General features: G+C 38.9%; 1 protein-coding gene across 4 annotated transcripts in view; it reads left to right on the top strand.

Moving 5' to 3' along the window:
* Positions 1-14,498, top strand: part of LOC144060649 (neuropilin-2-like) — a 93,443-nt gene that overhangs the window by 75,580 nt on the left and 3,365 nt on the right. For 3 of the 4 annotated variants that reach the window (XM_077580375.1, XM_077580377.1, XM_077580378.1), the window contains 3 exons: positions 2,946-3,214; positions 3,467-3,563; positions 4,689-4,721. In XM_077580375.1, coding sequence (XP_077436501.1) covers positions 2,946-3,214; positions 3,467-3,563; positions 4,689-4,721 — 399 coding nt within the window. Of the gene's footprint in view, positions 1-2,945; positions 3,215-3,466; positions 3,564-4,688; positions 4,722-7,947; positions 14,492-14,498 lie in introns of those variants that run through there. The other variant, XM_077580376.1, reaches the window with a different exon arrangement.

Here is a 14,498-nt window from a genome sequence, read left to right as displayed (position 1 = left end):
CAGCACCCTGTCGGCAAGCTGTCTCCCTGTGCAGATCAAAACCCTGCACTTGTCACTGAAAGCGCTTTTAGCGGCTTTAGAAGAGAAAAGCCTGACCTGAACAGAACAGAGCTCCGGAAGGATCCTTTTGATCTCAGATAGGCCATGACTGAATTTTATACCCTGGCGAGATTTTCTTAGAAAGGAACTCTCCACGGTAGACATGCCTGTAATTGAAAAGCAAAAGAAAGGAGTTTCTAAAAGCAGCAAAAAGCCACTCAGCGCCACTGACTAGGATATCAATTTGAAACACCTAATACATTTGCTTTCAATTGCTTTAGGTCGAATAGGTGTCAGCTCTCTCCGGGGGTCTTATCTTGCCTTTTCAGACCTCGACACTATTTTGCCCTGTAATTGTGTCGCCGTGTGTTAATTATAGCAAAGTTCACACAAGTAACTGAAAGTCTGATTACTCGTGTCTGTCTACTGGCGGATGTGACCTTGACATGAATTAAAAAATGTCATGTCTTCAAAATGTGTGAAATCAAGTGCTCAAGTAGAATATGATTGAATGTGATGCATGCGGTAGTCCTCACGTATTTCATAATTTGAAGAGAAGTAAGTACAGGGTGTTCCTCCCCCCAAAAAATGATAATATGAATATTTCAATAACAACATGCCCAGGGAAACATTTTTTAATGGAACTACTGCTGAAATAAATTAACTTGTCTAACAATTTTCTGATGTTCTGAGATGCACCTGTACAGCGGATTTAAAAAGTCTACACACCCCTGTTTAGCATGCCAGTTGAGTTCAGCCAGTGTCCACACTTGTGCAAGCACTTTATCTTAGTTGTTTTATCTTGGAGAATTTTTTTAAATTTCACAAATACATGACAATTAAACATGGGTGTGTCGATTTTTTTATATCCACTGAGCATCACTACTGTCAAATCTCAAGTCAATCTCCCCAATGCACAAATACAACACCTACTAATCATCCCAAATACAATCGAGATATTTATCATTTCAGTCATACACAACAACTGACAGTTGCTCACGTGGAAAAAAAAAATAAGCTTCACAGCCACAAATGATGTGAACATGCATACTCACGTGAGCACTAATACACTCCCTCCGAGCGTCTCCCGTCGCCCGTGGAGACTTGTTAATTAATTCTCTTCCTTTGTATGTTGGCCAAGATCAAAAGCAGAGAGAAGAGGAAAAAGCAACTTTTTTTTTCCCCCCTCTTAAATGTACATAATGAGCAACTGTAATTTAGGTCCCCTTTTTAATGCCTCCAAGTAGAGAAACAGAGTTAACTCAGCCCAAATACATTATTCATTAGTCGGGATATGTTGTTGCTGCCGAAGCTGATAGATAGATAGATAGATAGATAGATAGATAGATAGATAGATAGATAGATAGATAGATAGATAGATAGATAGATAGATAGATAGTGTACTGTACATCTGCATTCATCGTAAGAGGTGTGTGTGTGTTTATTGTGTAGTGCATGCTCATTTTGTGTGGTTGGTGGTCATTAGCGGCCATGATGAAATGGTGGTTTCATTTGCGGCTTTGCCACATACCGCAGAAGGATGGTGGTAATGTCCCCAGCTCCAAATAACCGCTTCCAGCTGCGATACAAAGTCAGTCGGGCTTCTTTTCCCCTGTGAAATAAATTGCTTTGACTGATTCTATGATGACCCGCAACAAGCCGGAAACATGCAGATTTTTGAAGCGATTTAACAATTTTTGAATAAACAAAAAGTACCATATTTTTTGGACTATACTTTTTTTAAATTTTACAAAAACCAAACCAAGAAAAGTAGAGCTCAGACTTGCCCCTAAAATCCTCGTTCCTTAATTGTAAGTGTGTTTAGAAATATCTCCAAGCACGCATTGCTTCATTCCGACCGTTCGGAAATTGTGTATGTTCAAATGGACCATTCGGTTATTCAGAGTGGCCCAAAAAAGGAGTGTCTGAATCAGTCAGCCAGTACAGATTGAACCAGTTACATTCAAAAATTATTGTAATCCTAAAATAATGTTGAATTTCTCAGCGCGCACTTGAGCTCTGGTTGGACGCAACTTCCGCTTCTAACTACGGAAACGTTTTTCTTTTTAGCTTCCCTTAACAATCTCACATCACATTGTGGCCAAAGGTGGAATCCTAGTCGGCTGTTGCTCCTTTTCGTGCTACAAAAATAGTAAATCCTTGTTTTGACGAACGCCGCATGCTAACGGCTAACACCAGAGTTACGTCACACAATAGTTGCCATGACTACAGTTCTTCATCTTCTGCTTCCATTTCTTCTTTTAGTTTTTTTGGGTATTCGACAAATACTTTTGGTGCATTATAGGTGGAAAAAAAGGTGGCGGTAATGCACAGAAAGTGGATTTTGCGTGCCAGTCCCAGCTCTAATTTTGATGAATATAGTACAAGACACACCTGAGTCATAGAAAAAAATGTGAATAATAGGCCAAAAAATACACGTATCATTTCTCCGAAAGGCTCTTTTTTAAACCAAATATAGAATATTTAGTGCAGAAGATGATAGTTAACAAATAAATACAAATAAATAAATAAATGTTAACCTACCGTTTGAATTATTTTGAGTAAATCAAGTAAAGCTAGTTTTAGAACAGACCCTTGGGCTACTCATGTTGGCCATGGGGCTAACTTGCACCAGTGGGCTTTTTTTTTTTTCTGTTTTACTGCCAAACGTTATCCAAAAAGACAACCACTAGAGTGTGAGCCAATTTTGAGCATTTTCACTCATCTTTCAAGGCTAGCAGAATTTTGTGTGCTATGACAACGTAAACATGGCGGATACCCTATGAAAGACTGGATTCCATTCTGTCATTAGGAAAAAAAGTATGATTCCGTTCTTTAGTAATCACCATTTCTCCGAAAGGCTCTAGCAGTAAAAATATCATACCAATGTGTTCCTTTTCCTCCAGATTTTTCCGGGAACTACTTGCACCTGGATGCCGGGACCCACACCCAGCGCAAGCGCGCCAGGCTCCTGAGCCCAGAGGTGGCCCCCGAGCAAGGCCCGCTCTGCCTGCTCTTTTACTATCAGCTGCAGGGGGAGGCGCTAGGGAGCCTGAGGGTCCTTTTGAAGGACAGCGAGCAGGAGGAGACGCTGCTTTGGTCTATGAAAGGAGATCAGGGACCTCACTGGCGGGAGGGACGCACCATCCTGCCCCAGAGCCCCAAGGAATATCAGGTAGGTACAGCACTTGAGCGATTTCAATTGGAAGGTGAAGACCTTTTGAAAATAAAAGTTCCCGGCCTTTACATTAGAAATCGGAAAAAAAGTATGCTTAGTGAAATAATGACAATCTTGTCTCATATGAAGCATTTTGATCATTGTAAAAGGCAGAATGTTTGATACAGGATCTCATTAGAAGTTGACATTCAGGTGGGATATATCTGTAATCCAACTGATCTCATGGTCTGTGTTTCTTCTGTGGTGCAGGTGGTGTTTGAAGGTTTTTTTGAGCATCCAACCAGAGGCCATATCAGAATAGACAACATCCACATGAGCAACACCATCAATCTGGAGCAGTGTACACGTAAGTCGTGAAACCTTTTCTGACGTGCATTTCTGTTTGTTTTTCATCTCAAACTAATAAGCCAAGGGTTGTCTCGCACCAGAGAGTGAACGCAAGCAAGTCGCAATGAAGGAAGCTCATTATTATATTTTGCATTTACAGACATTAAGAAGGCAAAATAAAAATGAAACTAGGCCACAAACTGCCGTCGGGCACGATTCTGATTTATCTTTTATTACACATCTCTCTCCTTTCGTTTTCTCCAACATCATTCCACCCTGTAATTTTTCGATTCCCCTTCTTTCTTCTCCTGGTCTCTCATGTTCCCTTTCCGCTCCGTCTGGGTCATCAACAGGCCTTCAAACAACAAATGAAAGGCGCCTGCGAGCAACATTTTGAGAGAGAGAGACACACACACACACACACAAAGTTATCACTACTTTTGTTAGCTTGTTTGAAAGAGAGAAGTCTGAAAATTGTGATCACTTTCAGTTTGTTGCAACTATACATGTGTTGTCGTGCTCCTCATCATCAATTCAAGATGGCCCCTAACATTTAACATGAAGCTGTAAACTTTAGTCTGTTTCAATATTTTGACATCTACCTCCCCTTTCAAAATCTTACTTTTTCCCAGCGTTTCACAATTATGACTTACGGCATCTACAAAAGCAACAATTGAAACACATTTTGCACTATTCCTCAAAAAGGGCTATTTTGAAATTCAGGCAAAAAATAATAAATAGAATTCATAAAACAATAAACGACTTTCCTCCTCACTTAGACTCCTCACTTTTTTCTGGACTATTGAGCACACCAAAATATTTTGTTTTATTTATTTATTCTTTAAACCTATATAAGATGTGTTTGTTTACATGCTTCCGGTATCTGTAAATAAAAACAAACATCTTACCTAGTGTCGTGTATTATATAAAAGTGAACTGAATGTATTGGCGGCATGAAGCTAAAATCAAATAGATAAATTGGCCGCGTTAGGGTTAAAAAGAAAAGTAGCATCTTATAGTCCGGAAATGACATGACTAATAATACGGTTGACAATACTTGCTACCCCCTTAAGCAGACACATTTTCAATTCATTTAAATAAATGGTCATTTAATAGTTACTTTTCATTCTTTTTCTTTCAACAGAGACGTTCCACCCGTTGACTCCTGACATAACAAGTAAGTTTCTTTTTGGCGTCCTCTTCCAAATGTCTGCTTCCTGCTTGTTGCTAAGCTCAGCTTCGAGCCCTGCACTGGCCCGCTATTACCTTGTCTGTGGAAATTTGATATCATATAAAGAAATGAGTTTCATTCACACGGAAGCAGATGGAAAAAAAAAAATCTGTTCCTATGAACTTTACAAATGTACATATCGGATCAAATGTAAAATTCACTGACAGTGTTCCAGCATGTCTCCCTTGCACGCTGGTTTTGTGTCACGTCTGCATCTCAGTGACAAAGTTTCCAAAAGGATTTTCAACAGCCAGACTGCTGAGTCATCAGTTTGGTCTGATATGAATGGTTTTAATCTCTCAGCGGTGTGTAAGATGATTGCGTAAGGTGCTTTTAAATGGAATGATGGGACAGCATCCACTTGGGTCGGCTACCAGGAAAACGATCGTGGACGGATCACAATGTTGCATAATCACAATACCAATGCAGCACAATTGAGCCTGAATGCTCGTAGATAATGTAGAAATGTGTTCTTCATTTAACACGCACACACACACGCTGATGTCAGCAAATATAGTAAACACGTCCTACGCTTGGCATGACAGAAAAAAAGGATCAACTTTTGGCCTTACTGAGGAACGTCAGGATGTTTTCACCGTGCCGATGTCTAAACTCGGGAGGAGTGTCTTGAAGAGAAGCAAACAAAACGCCATTACTGTTTTTACGCGCTGGCTTTTGTGAGAAAAGATGAGACGCATTGTTTGACTGCTGTCAGCATGGAAGGGTTTTGTTCCATTCCTATAAATAGTCAAAACAAAGGAGGAACTACAATCAAGACTGCTCCCTCAGATGGCCTATTCAGGCTTATTAACTCTTAATCAGATTATAAGACTTTAAACAGGAAATGTGCTCTGCTTTTCATAAGAAATCAATATTTTCTTTGGGTTGGAAGTATTTGCATTTCATTTGGACTCTAGATTTAATGAATGTACAGCATCAAAAGCCTGATGGAAATTCTGTGAAAGATTTTTTTTTTAAGTGTACATTATGTATATTCTTGATTGATAAATTTATTCTTTTATTTTTCTCTCGGCTTTTCAAAATGTGAGTGATTGAAAATTAATGTGACAGTTAGATCGTGATTGCCTGAGCGCTAATTATGTTCACGTACAATAGCAACCATAAATTTGAGCTCATTATAGAAAAATCTGTTCAGAAAAACACTCCCCAGTGTCAAACAACGAAGGTGTTAATTTGTACTGCACTCGTTTTCACTTGACAAAAAATTGAAGACAAACGTTTGGATGCAAAATGGAGCTAGTCTTGGACTGCCTTACACATTTTCTCCCTCAAACTCTGCTCCCAATTCCGCCCAAAGCTGCATTTTTGTTAATGCCGCCACATAACGCTCTCCTTCATCTGCCCAAATCCAAAAGTCACAGAGCTGAACGCATGGCATGAGCATTTGCACGTCAATGTGCGGCAATGCTTTGGCTGTTTGCATCATCCAAAACATTCTGATGAAAAGAAGCGGAAAATGAATCATTTATGTGTAAACACCTTGCTTGAAGGATGAAGACGATTTCTTTGCATTTGCATTTCTTTGCATATGACGACTGCAGAGAATACCTAACATTATTTTGCACGTTCATCACTGCAACATTTCTGCTCACCACTGCAATTACTGACCATTCGACACACCAATTTTGAAAGAACACGAACACATTGGAGCACTTAGTAAAAACACATTTTTAAATGAGCACAAGGAAGTAACAGTTCCTAATATATTCCTAACTTTGCAGCTCCGCCTCTGTACTTTACTGGGGAAAAAATCTGAATACAAATACATGCATGACCCACCAGTTGAGAACCACTAGTGTAGATGACCGACACAACACAAAATAACACACACATATCAATATCGGAAACTATTGTGAATATCTTGTGAGTCCTTCCCCAAACGAAATAAAAGTTGTAGTACCAAGACTGACCTGTGAGAGGCAATATTGTGCCATAGGGCATCCTAGCCTGCCAGAACATACAAAGAAGAGAGACTACTGAGTAGCAGTAGTAATAGAAGAAGCTAAGCTAACTATTAGCTTAGCTACATTACAGTTAGCTTATCAGCAAACTCTGCTCCTCGTCATTTTATTGTGCGAATGACTTTCTCTCAACGCAATTTTTTTATTTGTATTTGTGTACTAACTGACTATCATTCAGCTTCACGTTACAGTCACAGAGTTGGTGGCTTGGCCGGACTCAATTTTAACCACAAACCTAAGAATGGCGTGTGATTGTACACTCTAAAAACAGTTGGTTCAAAAATAACCCAATTATGGGTAAAAAAAAAAATGGACAGACCCTCTACTTGGGTCAATTTGACCGAACATTGTGTCAATAATTGGTCATATTGTATAAAACAACCCAGAAAGTTGGGTGCAAAAAAAACACACAGAAAGTGTAGAGTATCTCACCCAACTTTCTGTATTTTTTTGTTTTGTTTTTATCTATTTATTTATTCTTTTTTGTTGGTATTGTTGTTGTTGTTGTTTTTATTTTTATTTATTTTTTTAAATGGGGGGGGGGGGGCAATTTAACCCCCCAAAAGTTTTTTCTTATATTTTATTTTATTTTTATAAAACAACTCAGAAAGTTGGGTCAAATTGACCCATTAAGTGGGTCGGTTCATTTTTTATCCATAATTGTGTTACTTCTGACCCAACTGTTTTTAGCGTGTAAATATCGACCAGGTTTTTAACATACACGATTGTTGGCGTCAACACTTTTCAAAACAGATTTTGGGATATTTTAGTGTATCACTCTGCATCATTTTTTAGAGACATCCGATAGTCATCTGAGTTTTGGTGTAATTGTAGCCTGCTTTAGACCTTCTAACATGTACAGCAAACATCGCAATAAAGTAGACAAGACACAAAATAAATACGTCGTTCAAAAATGTAGACAAGAGACCGCTCAAGCACTTTGATAGTAATAAGAGATACAAATGAATCCAAACTTGCATGCAAGGAGACATGTCACACATACAACCTGATGGCATCATGCAACAATACAACATAAGGCATGTCATGGTTGCTAAGCTCCCATTTGACACCTAAGAAGAGTTTTACTAATCAGTCAATCAATAAAGCTTTTAACCCCCCAGCAGTGTCGTCTGCATGCCTGCCTTCCACCATCACTGTCCCAACCAGTAATGTGTCCTCCTGCCCCCCAGGGGGCGCCATGTCTGGGATGGAGCCCACTGTAGACACAGTGGCGGTGCAGACCTTTGCTGCCCACTGGTACTACCTGTTAGCGGGAGTGGGCGCCCTCCTTCTGCTGCTTACTGTAATTGCGCTGGTGGTCTTGTGCTGCTGTCGGCACCGCTGGGGGTCCACCAAGACCAGCGGTAGCCACCATCATTCGGTGATGTACCACAACAGTCAACATCTAAACCACCCAAACTGCTTCTACAACCAAAACTCCAGCTGTAATCTCAGTCGTAACGGCAAGCAGAACCCGCCTCAACCGCAAAGCGAGACCATGTTGGTCATCGGAAAGGACAAAGACGACTGCTGTGATTCCCAGTGTTGAAATCTGGACTGCCTGAGAATTTTTGCATATTTGGAAAGGGCATGAGGACTTTCTGAGTGGCCATTTCCATAAACAAAGACGCATAACGGAGCGATCAGGATGCATCTTGGTTTCCACTTCCTGCTTGGGATGAGAGAAGAACAATTCACACTGTGACCGTTGCCAGACTTGAGGTGACTTTTAATGGCCACTTCCAGTGAGAGCATCTATTGACCATCCTGGCCTTGAGCGACTGTACATCAACCTGAAATGGAGCACACCAGGGGACACATTTTATTGAGTGTTTTTCTTCTTCAGTGGAATTCAGAGCAGGATGCGTCTGTCTGCTCCACTCTGATCTGTAGCATGACACCTAATAGCCTGTCCAGGTTTCATGTACTACATCTACTACATGGAAATATTTTCACTTTTTTTTCTTGGGGATGAGAAGAAGCTGGTGTTTGTGTCCATCAGCGTTTGAGAGACAAAAAAAAAAAAGGGATGAAGCTAAGAAAAAAAATCGGGGCAGACTTTTCAGCAGTTCATGATGTCACTGTCAAGTATGTTGTTCATTTGGTCTGTCGCTGTAAAAGTCCATGTTTGTTTTTGTGTTCAGAGGTGGCAAATCCAGGTCCAGGAAGTGTCACAGTTCGGCTTTAGCTAGCAAGCTCCCTAGCAGGTAAACGAGCACCATAGGAGCTAGCTAGGGAGCTAGCTTGCTAGCACCTGGGGCTAAAGCCAACCTGTGGCAGGGCTTTTACTTTCTGGATCTGGGTTTGCCACCTCTGTTTGAGTTTGAGTCTCATTATTGTCATTTAGCTCATTCACGACTAGTCCAGTTTAAATATATTTTTGACGTCTATAGCCGTCAATGGCAGTGAATGAGTTAGATGGGAAACCGTGTCTCATATTATGTCCATTTTATTTATTTATTTTGTTTGTTTTTTGACTTTCTTCAGGCCTCTGATTGGCTAAACTGGTACTACTACCTGTTGCTTTGGTTTGACAGCCTCCAAATGCCGTGTGGACATACTTTTTCTATTTTAATTTTAATACAACACTGGTTTGGACTACAATTATGGAGGTGGGGTGGACATGTAAATGTGGACATATCTGAAGAGAAACACACCTGGCAACAAAATGTCCAGCGCATTTGCACGGCGAACACATGACAAACACACAGCCTAGATATGCGTTTTTACATGATTTAAAAAATATATATACAAACTTATTGATGTCTAAAAAGTTGTGCCTCAGTGTTTGACAAACGTTTGCTTGAATCGTTTGGCTGACTTAACGCCCGCCTCTGCATCTTTGTATGTTGTTTGATTGAAATGAACTCCAAAAAGAGAATCGGATACATCTTTGACTGTGTGAGGCTGCAGGCATAAATGTACACGTTGTTGTTGGTGTTCGCTTGATTGATTGGTTGCTAAAGGGCAAAAACGTTTTGCTTTTTATTCATTAGATGAGACCAAGCCTACGCTGTGACCTTTGTACTCACAAAGCCGTTAAGCCTTTATCGTCTAACTTTGTTGATGCCTTTTATTATCATAGTTTTTCTACAGATTACATTAGATTAACTTCTGCACTTTTTTAGCTTCTCAATTGTTATTGTATCAAGTTACCTTGTTGGGGTGATTTGGCGCCACTCTTCACGTCCTTTCTCAAAGATGCTGTGTCATGTGTGACTCACAACCATGCATGACTCAGCACATTTGTCTCAATATCTCTGAGACGGGACGTGAATAAGTTCAATACTTATATAAGATGACAGAGCTAACCTACGAAACAACAAATATCTTGTAATTTATAAGGTCTCAATTATTGTCTAAGTTTGAAGAACAACATAGTTGTTATGTGAATGTCACACACGTGACGGGAGAATGAGCCTCACAATTTATTTACATTTTCAATCGCATTTCTGCACTAGAGTCACACGCTTTGATCATTTTCCCGCTGATTTGTACGTATATGTTTCATTTAAAAATCTAAATACAGTGTTATTATGATTGATTGTACATGAAGCTTCTCTGCTCTTTTTATGTGCCTAAGCTATCATCTATAGCAGTGGTGTCCAAACTACAGCCCGGGGGCCATTTGCGGCCCACCCTCCATTTTTCAGTGGCCCACGACAAATGCTAAAAATAGCATTTGACAGTTGACAAAAAATTTAAAACATTTAAAAAAATGTTTGGAGGTGGTCAAAGTAAGAAGGGAGGGTGTCGGAAAAGTAGGTGGCACTATTACAAATAAATTGGTTTATATACTTTAGCTTTTTTTTTTCTAGATATGCAAAACCACATATACAATATTTGTACAATTTTTTTAGGACTAAACACAATTTCTCTTCATAAACAAAAAAGTTTGGACACCCCTGATCTATAGAGTCTTAAAAGGCTTTAGTTGTCAAAGGTTGAAATCTAATGTCCTTCCTTCACCTTCTTCATCCTACTTTTTTTTTTTTTAATGTTTATATCGAAAGTTGTTGTTTGGGGGGTTTCAGGACTTTCCATCTGCACACCATCTCGTGTTGTGTTTTCTCCCCACATCATTATGTTCATGCTTGAATCCCTTGGCCTTTTTATTAAACCCTCCTTGTTCTTATTCCGCTCCTTCCCCCCCCGTGCTGCAAATCCTTCCCGTATAAAACACAGGAGAGAAAATGAGAGGCAAAAAATCTCTCCGCAGCGAAGGGCCCATTAAGAGAGATGGCTTTTTCTCCAAAGAATGGGCCCAGAGATGGAGGTAGATGAAAGTAGAAGAGAAACTGCTCTTTGTGCTTTCTAAAGATAGATTTTTTTTCCTTTTCTATTTTTTATGGAGAGGAGGGCTAACAGGGAGGCAGGTTGAGGTTTGGACTGACGGAAGGAAAGAGCTGGAAGAAGAGGGCAGCTTGTTTGAAACACAAAAGCCCATAAAAAAGCGACACACACACTGTCCACTCTCCGCAGCCATTAAATCTATCTCATTAAATCAAGATTTTACACAGTGCCACACTCACTCTGCGGATCCTGCTTCGGCCAGTCCATCTCATAAAAATGCTCTTTTGTGCTTGACTCAACATGCATTTGAGTTATTTGGATTTTTCGGCCATGTTAGCCAGCATCCTTTCAGATTGCTCCATCGACCCGCCAATGATTTACACATAATATAGCCTTCCAGCAGCCCCGTGCCATAACCCGATCAATAATGCTCTGAAATTCAAATGGAGGAATGATATATGGTCCATATTTATGTTGCCTTTAGCCGTGCGGTTTTCTCTTTCCTGCGTCCGACTTTTTTTTTTTGCAAGCTTTAGCAAATGTGCTGCCATTTTTCTACGCTTTTAAATCAATCTTGCCTTTTTTTCGACCACTTTGAAGTGGCTTTAATATTTCTCATTTGGTAATGGAGCTGATTGCCTTTATTACAAAAAAAAAGAAAGAAAGAAAAAAGCAGTAAGCATTTGTGACCCTTCAAGCAGTCGAGTTCTCTTCCAGTTCATCCATTGCATGATGCCAAACAGCCATTTGCTGGATAAAAGTTCTCATCTTATTCTATTATTCTGTCTTGACTAATTGGAGCTGCAGGGAGGTTTCATCTTCTGTGCCGAGTGCGCTCAGGGTGCAAGGAAGCCTGCGGGCTTTTAAAAGCCATCATTAGCGAGCATTCAACAGTCGCCCAAAGTGTGTCCGAACAGCTTCGCTTTTTAATTTGACTGTAACGCGATTGTATTACTACTACTGCACCTACGTTTCAATGTGCTCTCGATTATATAAGATAGTCCGCCCTGAATTTGTGTGAACAATGCTGAAGAAACAACTTGTCAAAGAAAGTACAGAAATATTCCATCCAATCAATAAAAACTAAACACAATTAAAGATATGTCATTAATTAAACATTCTATTTAATCATGTGTTGTCAACATTGTAATGATCTTTTATTTCTTCACTGCATTGTGCACTTTTGCGTTTTAACTTCAATTGTTAGCGATGCACTTTGTTGCCTCTTCCTGTGTGAGTCGTTTTTTGACATTTGGGAAGTTTTAAGAGTGTGGACGTGTTTTTGGTATTAGGCATGCCTATCTGAGCCTTTTCTTCATTATTGGAAGTTCACATTTGGTGAAATGATTCATCCATGTTGCCTCAATGTCTTAACTGATCCAAATACTTAGTGGGATTGTTAATACAATTATCTCTTCTTCTTTCTTTTTTTTCTTTTTTTTAAATGGACAGATGTTGCAGGTCATTTGCAGACAAGGTTAAGAAAAAACCCCGATAACATTTCTAAATTTGTTTATTTTGATAATTCATTTTCATTTTTAAGTGTATTTTAAAATTAATATACAATATAATGTAGCCTAATATAGCCTATAATAATATAAAATGTCATTTATATAATGGGCTACAGTATATTTTATATTAGTTATAAAATGTCATATAATAATATAATATACTGTATAATAATTTTGTATAATAAATATTGTTGAATGTACTTTTTTTCAAGACAGGTATATTTATTTATTTTTTAATGCATTAACTAATCATTTAAGGAGATAAATTATTAGAAAATGAATGTGTACATTTACGATTGTAGGCTACACTCACACAATAATCCAACTATGGGTCGAAAATGGACCGATCCTCTACTTGGGTCAATTTGACCCAACTTTGAGTCAAGAAATGGGTCTTTCAGCGTAAAACAACTCATAAATATTGGTCAGATCTTTTACTTGGGTCAAAAATATGGGCCATGTTTGTATAAAACAACCCAGAAAGTTGGGTTAAAGTGACCCATAAAGTCCATTTTTTTAATCCATAATTGGGTTACTTTTCACCTAACTGTTTTAGAGTGTAAATTAATGCAACAACTCTTAAAGTACTCTCGATGAAGTGTAAATGAAAAGGTGAGCTGGAATGGACAAATTGACTGACCCAACTTTTTGATTACCCATAAAACATCGTTGTTTTGTACAAAGCAACCCAAAAATCTGTTTCTTTTTGATCCAATTTGGGGTTTGTTGTTTTCTTACCCAGCTGTTTAATTTAATTAATTTAGTTGATTTGCACAGTTTAATTCCAGAATTAACTGTACATTGATCATGCTCATGTAAGTTTACAATTCTTTTTTTTTATTTTAGGGTAAGTGTGTTAAATGAGCAAACAGGAAAAGCAAAGCTCATATGAAGACGACACGTCATAAAATACATTTATACGGTTTATCTTAACAATTAGATGAACTGTGTGTGTGTTTTTTTGTGTATGAACAAAGAACTTCTTTTGAATATATGAGTTGTATTTTTCAAGAGCCTCAAAAAGACAAGTTGAGATGATTATTGAAACTAAGCAGGCATGGATTGAAAGTCCCCCCGGGGGAGTAAATACGGCAGCGGTGGGAGCATACTTGAGCTAACACATTCATCAGCGGCCTCAAGAACGGCGCTCCTCCGTTTACTGCTCTCACTCTCCACAGTTAACCAGACTTTATTAACGTCTTTTTGATTTCCTGCTTTGCGCCAATCCATTTTCACTCTCCCACTTGAAGAAAGCCGCTGAAATGCAATTGTGTACAAATCCTGAGTTTGAATACAAGACGTCACATTATAAACTGGGTTTGGTTGTTTTCCCATCAATTAACATTTTTGTCATTTGACAGACTTTTGTTTGCTTAATGAGGCAGTAATGAGGAATGTTACAAGTTTTTACATATTGATGACACTTTTTTCCTTTTGGTTGTCTTAACGGGGAAATGTTTTATTGTTAATTATATTTATTTAATACCTCATAATCAAAAGGGATCTTTTGATTATCTATTTGGCTTGTCAATGATGCGGTACTCTCTTTTTTTTTTTTGGTGTTATTTGACTTTCCTTAAAACTGAAGTACAAGTGAGCTTTAAAGCTGCCTCACAACTATGCTTGTGTTGAGATTCATGTCTGCGTGAGGATAATAAAAGTCCTATTTTTCTATTAAAGTCTTTTCTGGCTGTGTGTTTGTTATTGGTAAGAATGGAGCGCGCTGCTTATCACACAATGGAACTTGTTTGCTGTATTGTGGGTAATGTTTGCTAATCATGGCCGCTGTTATTCCCACGACACACTGAGCACATTCCACCTCATCTAATCTCGTCCCTTTGCCTTCTCGCAATGGCATCTATAAATGTTACTAGGGCGATGATACGCATCCTTTATGCTGCCTCTCAAAATGATAGGACTGCTCTCTTGTGTGTTGG

This window comes from Vanacampus margaritifer, chromosome 11 (assembly GCF_051991255.1).
Source record: "Vanacampus margaritifer isolate UIUO_Vmar chromosome 11, RoL_Vmar_1.0, whole genome shotgun sequence".
NCBI classification, from domain to species: Eukaryota; Metazoa; Chordata; class Actinopteri; order Syngnathiformes; family Syngnathidae; genus Vanacampus; species Vanacampus margaritifer.
The sequence above is the reverse complement of the archived record's forward strand: the minus strand, read 5'-3'. Positions and strand labels throughout refer to the sequence as shown.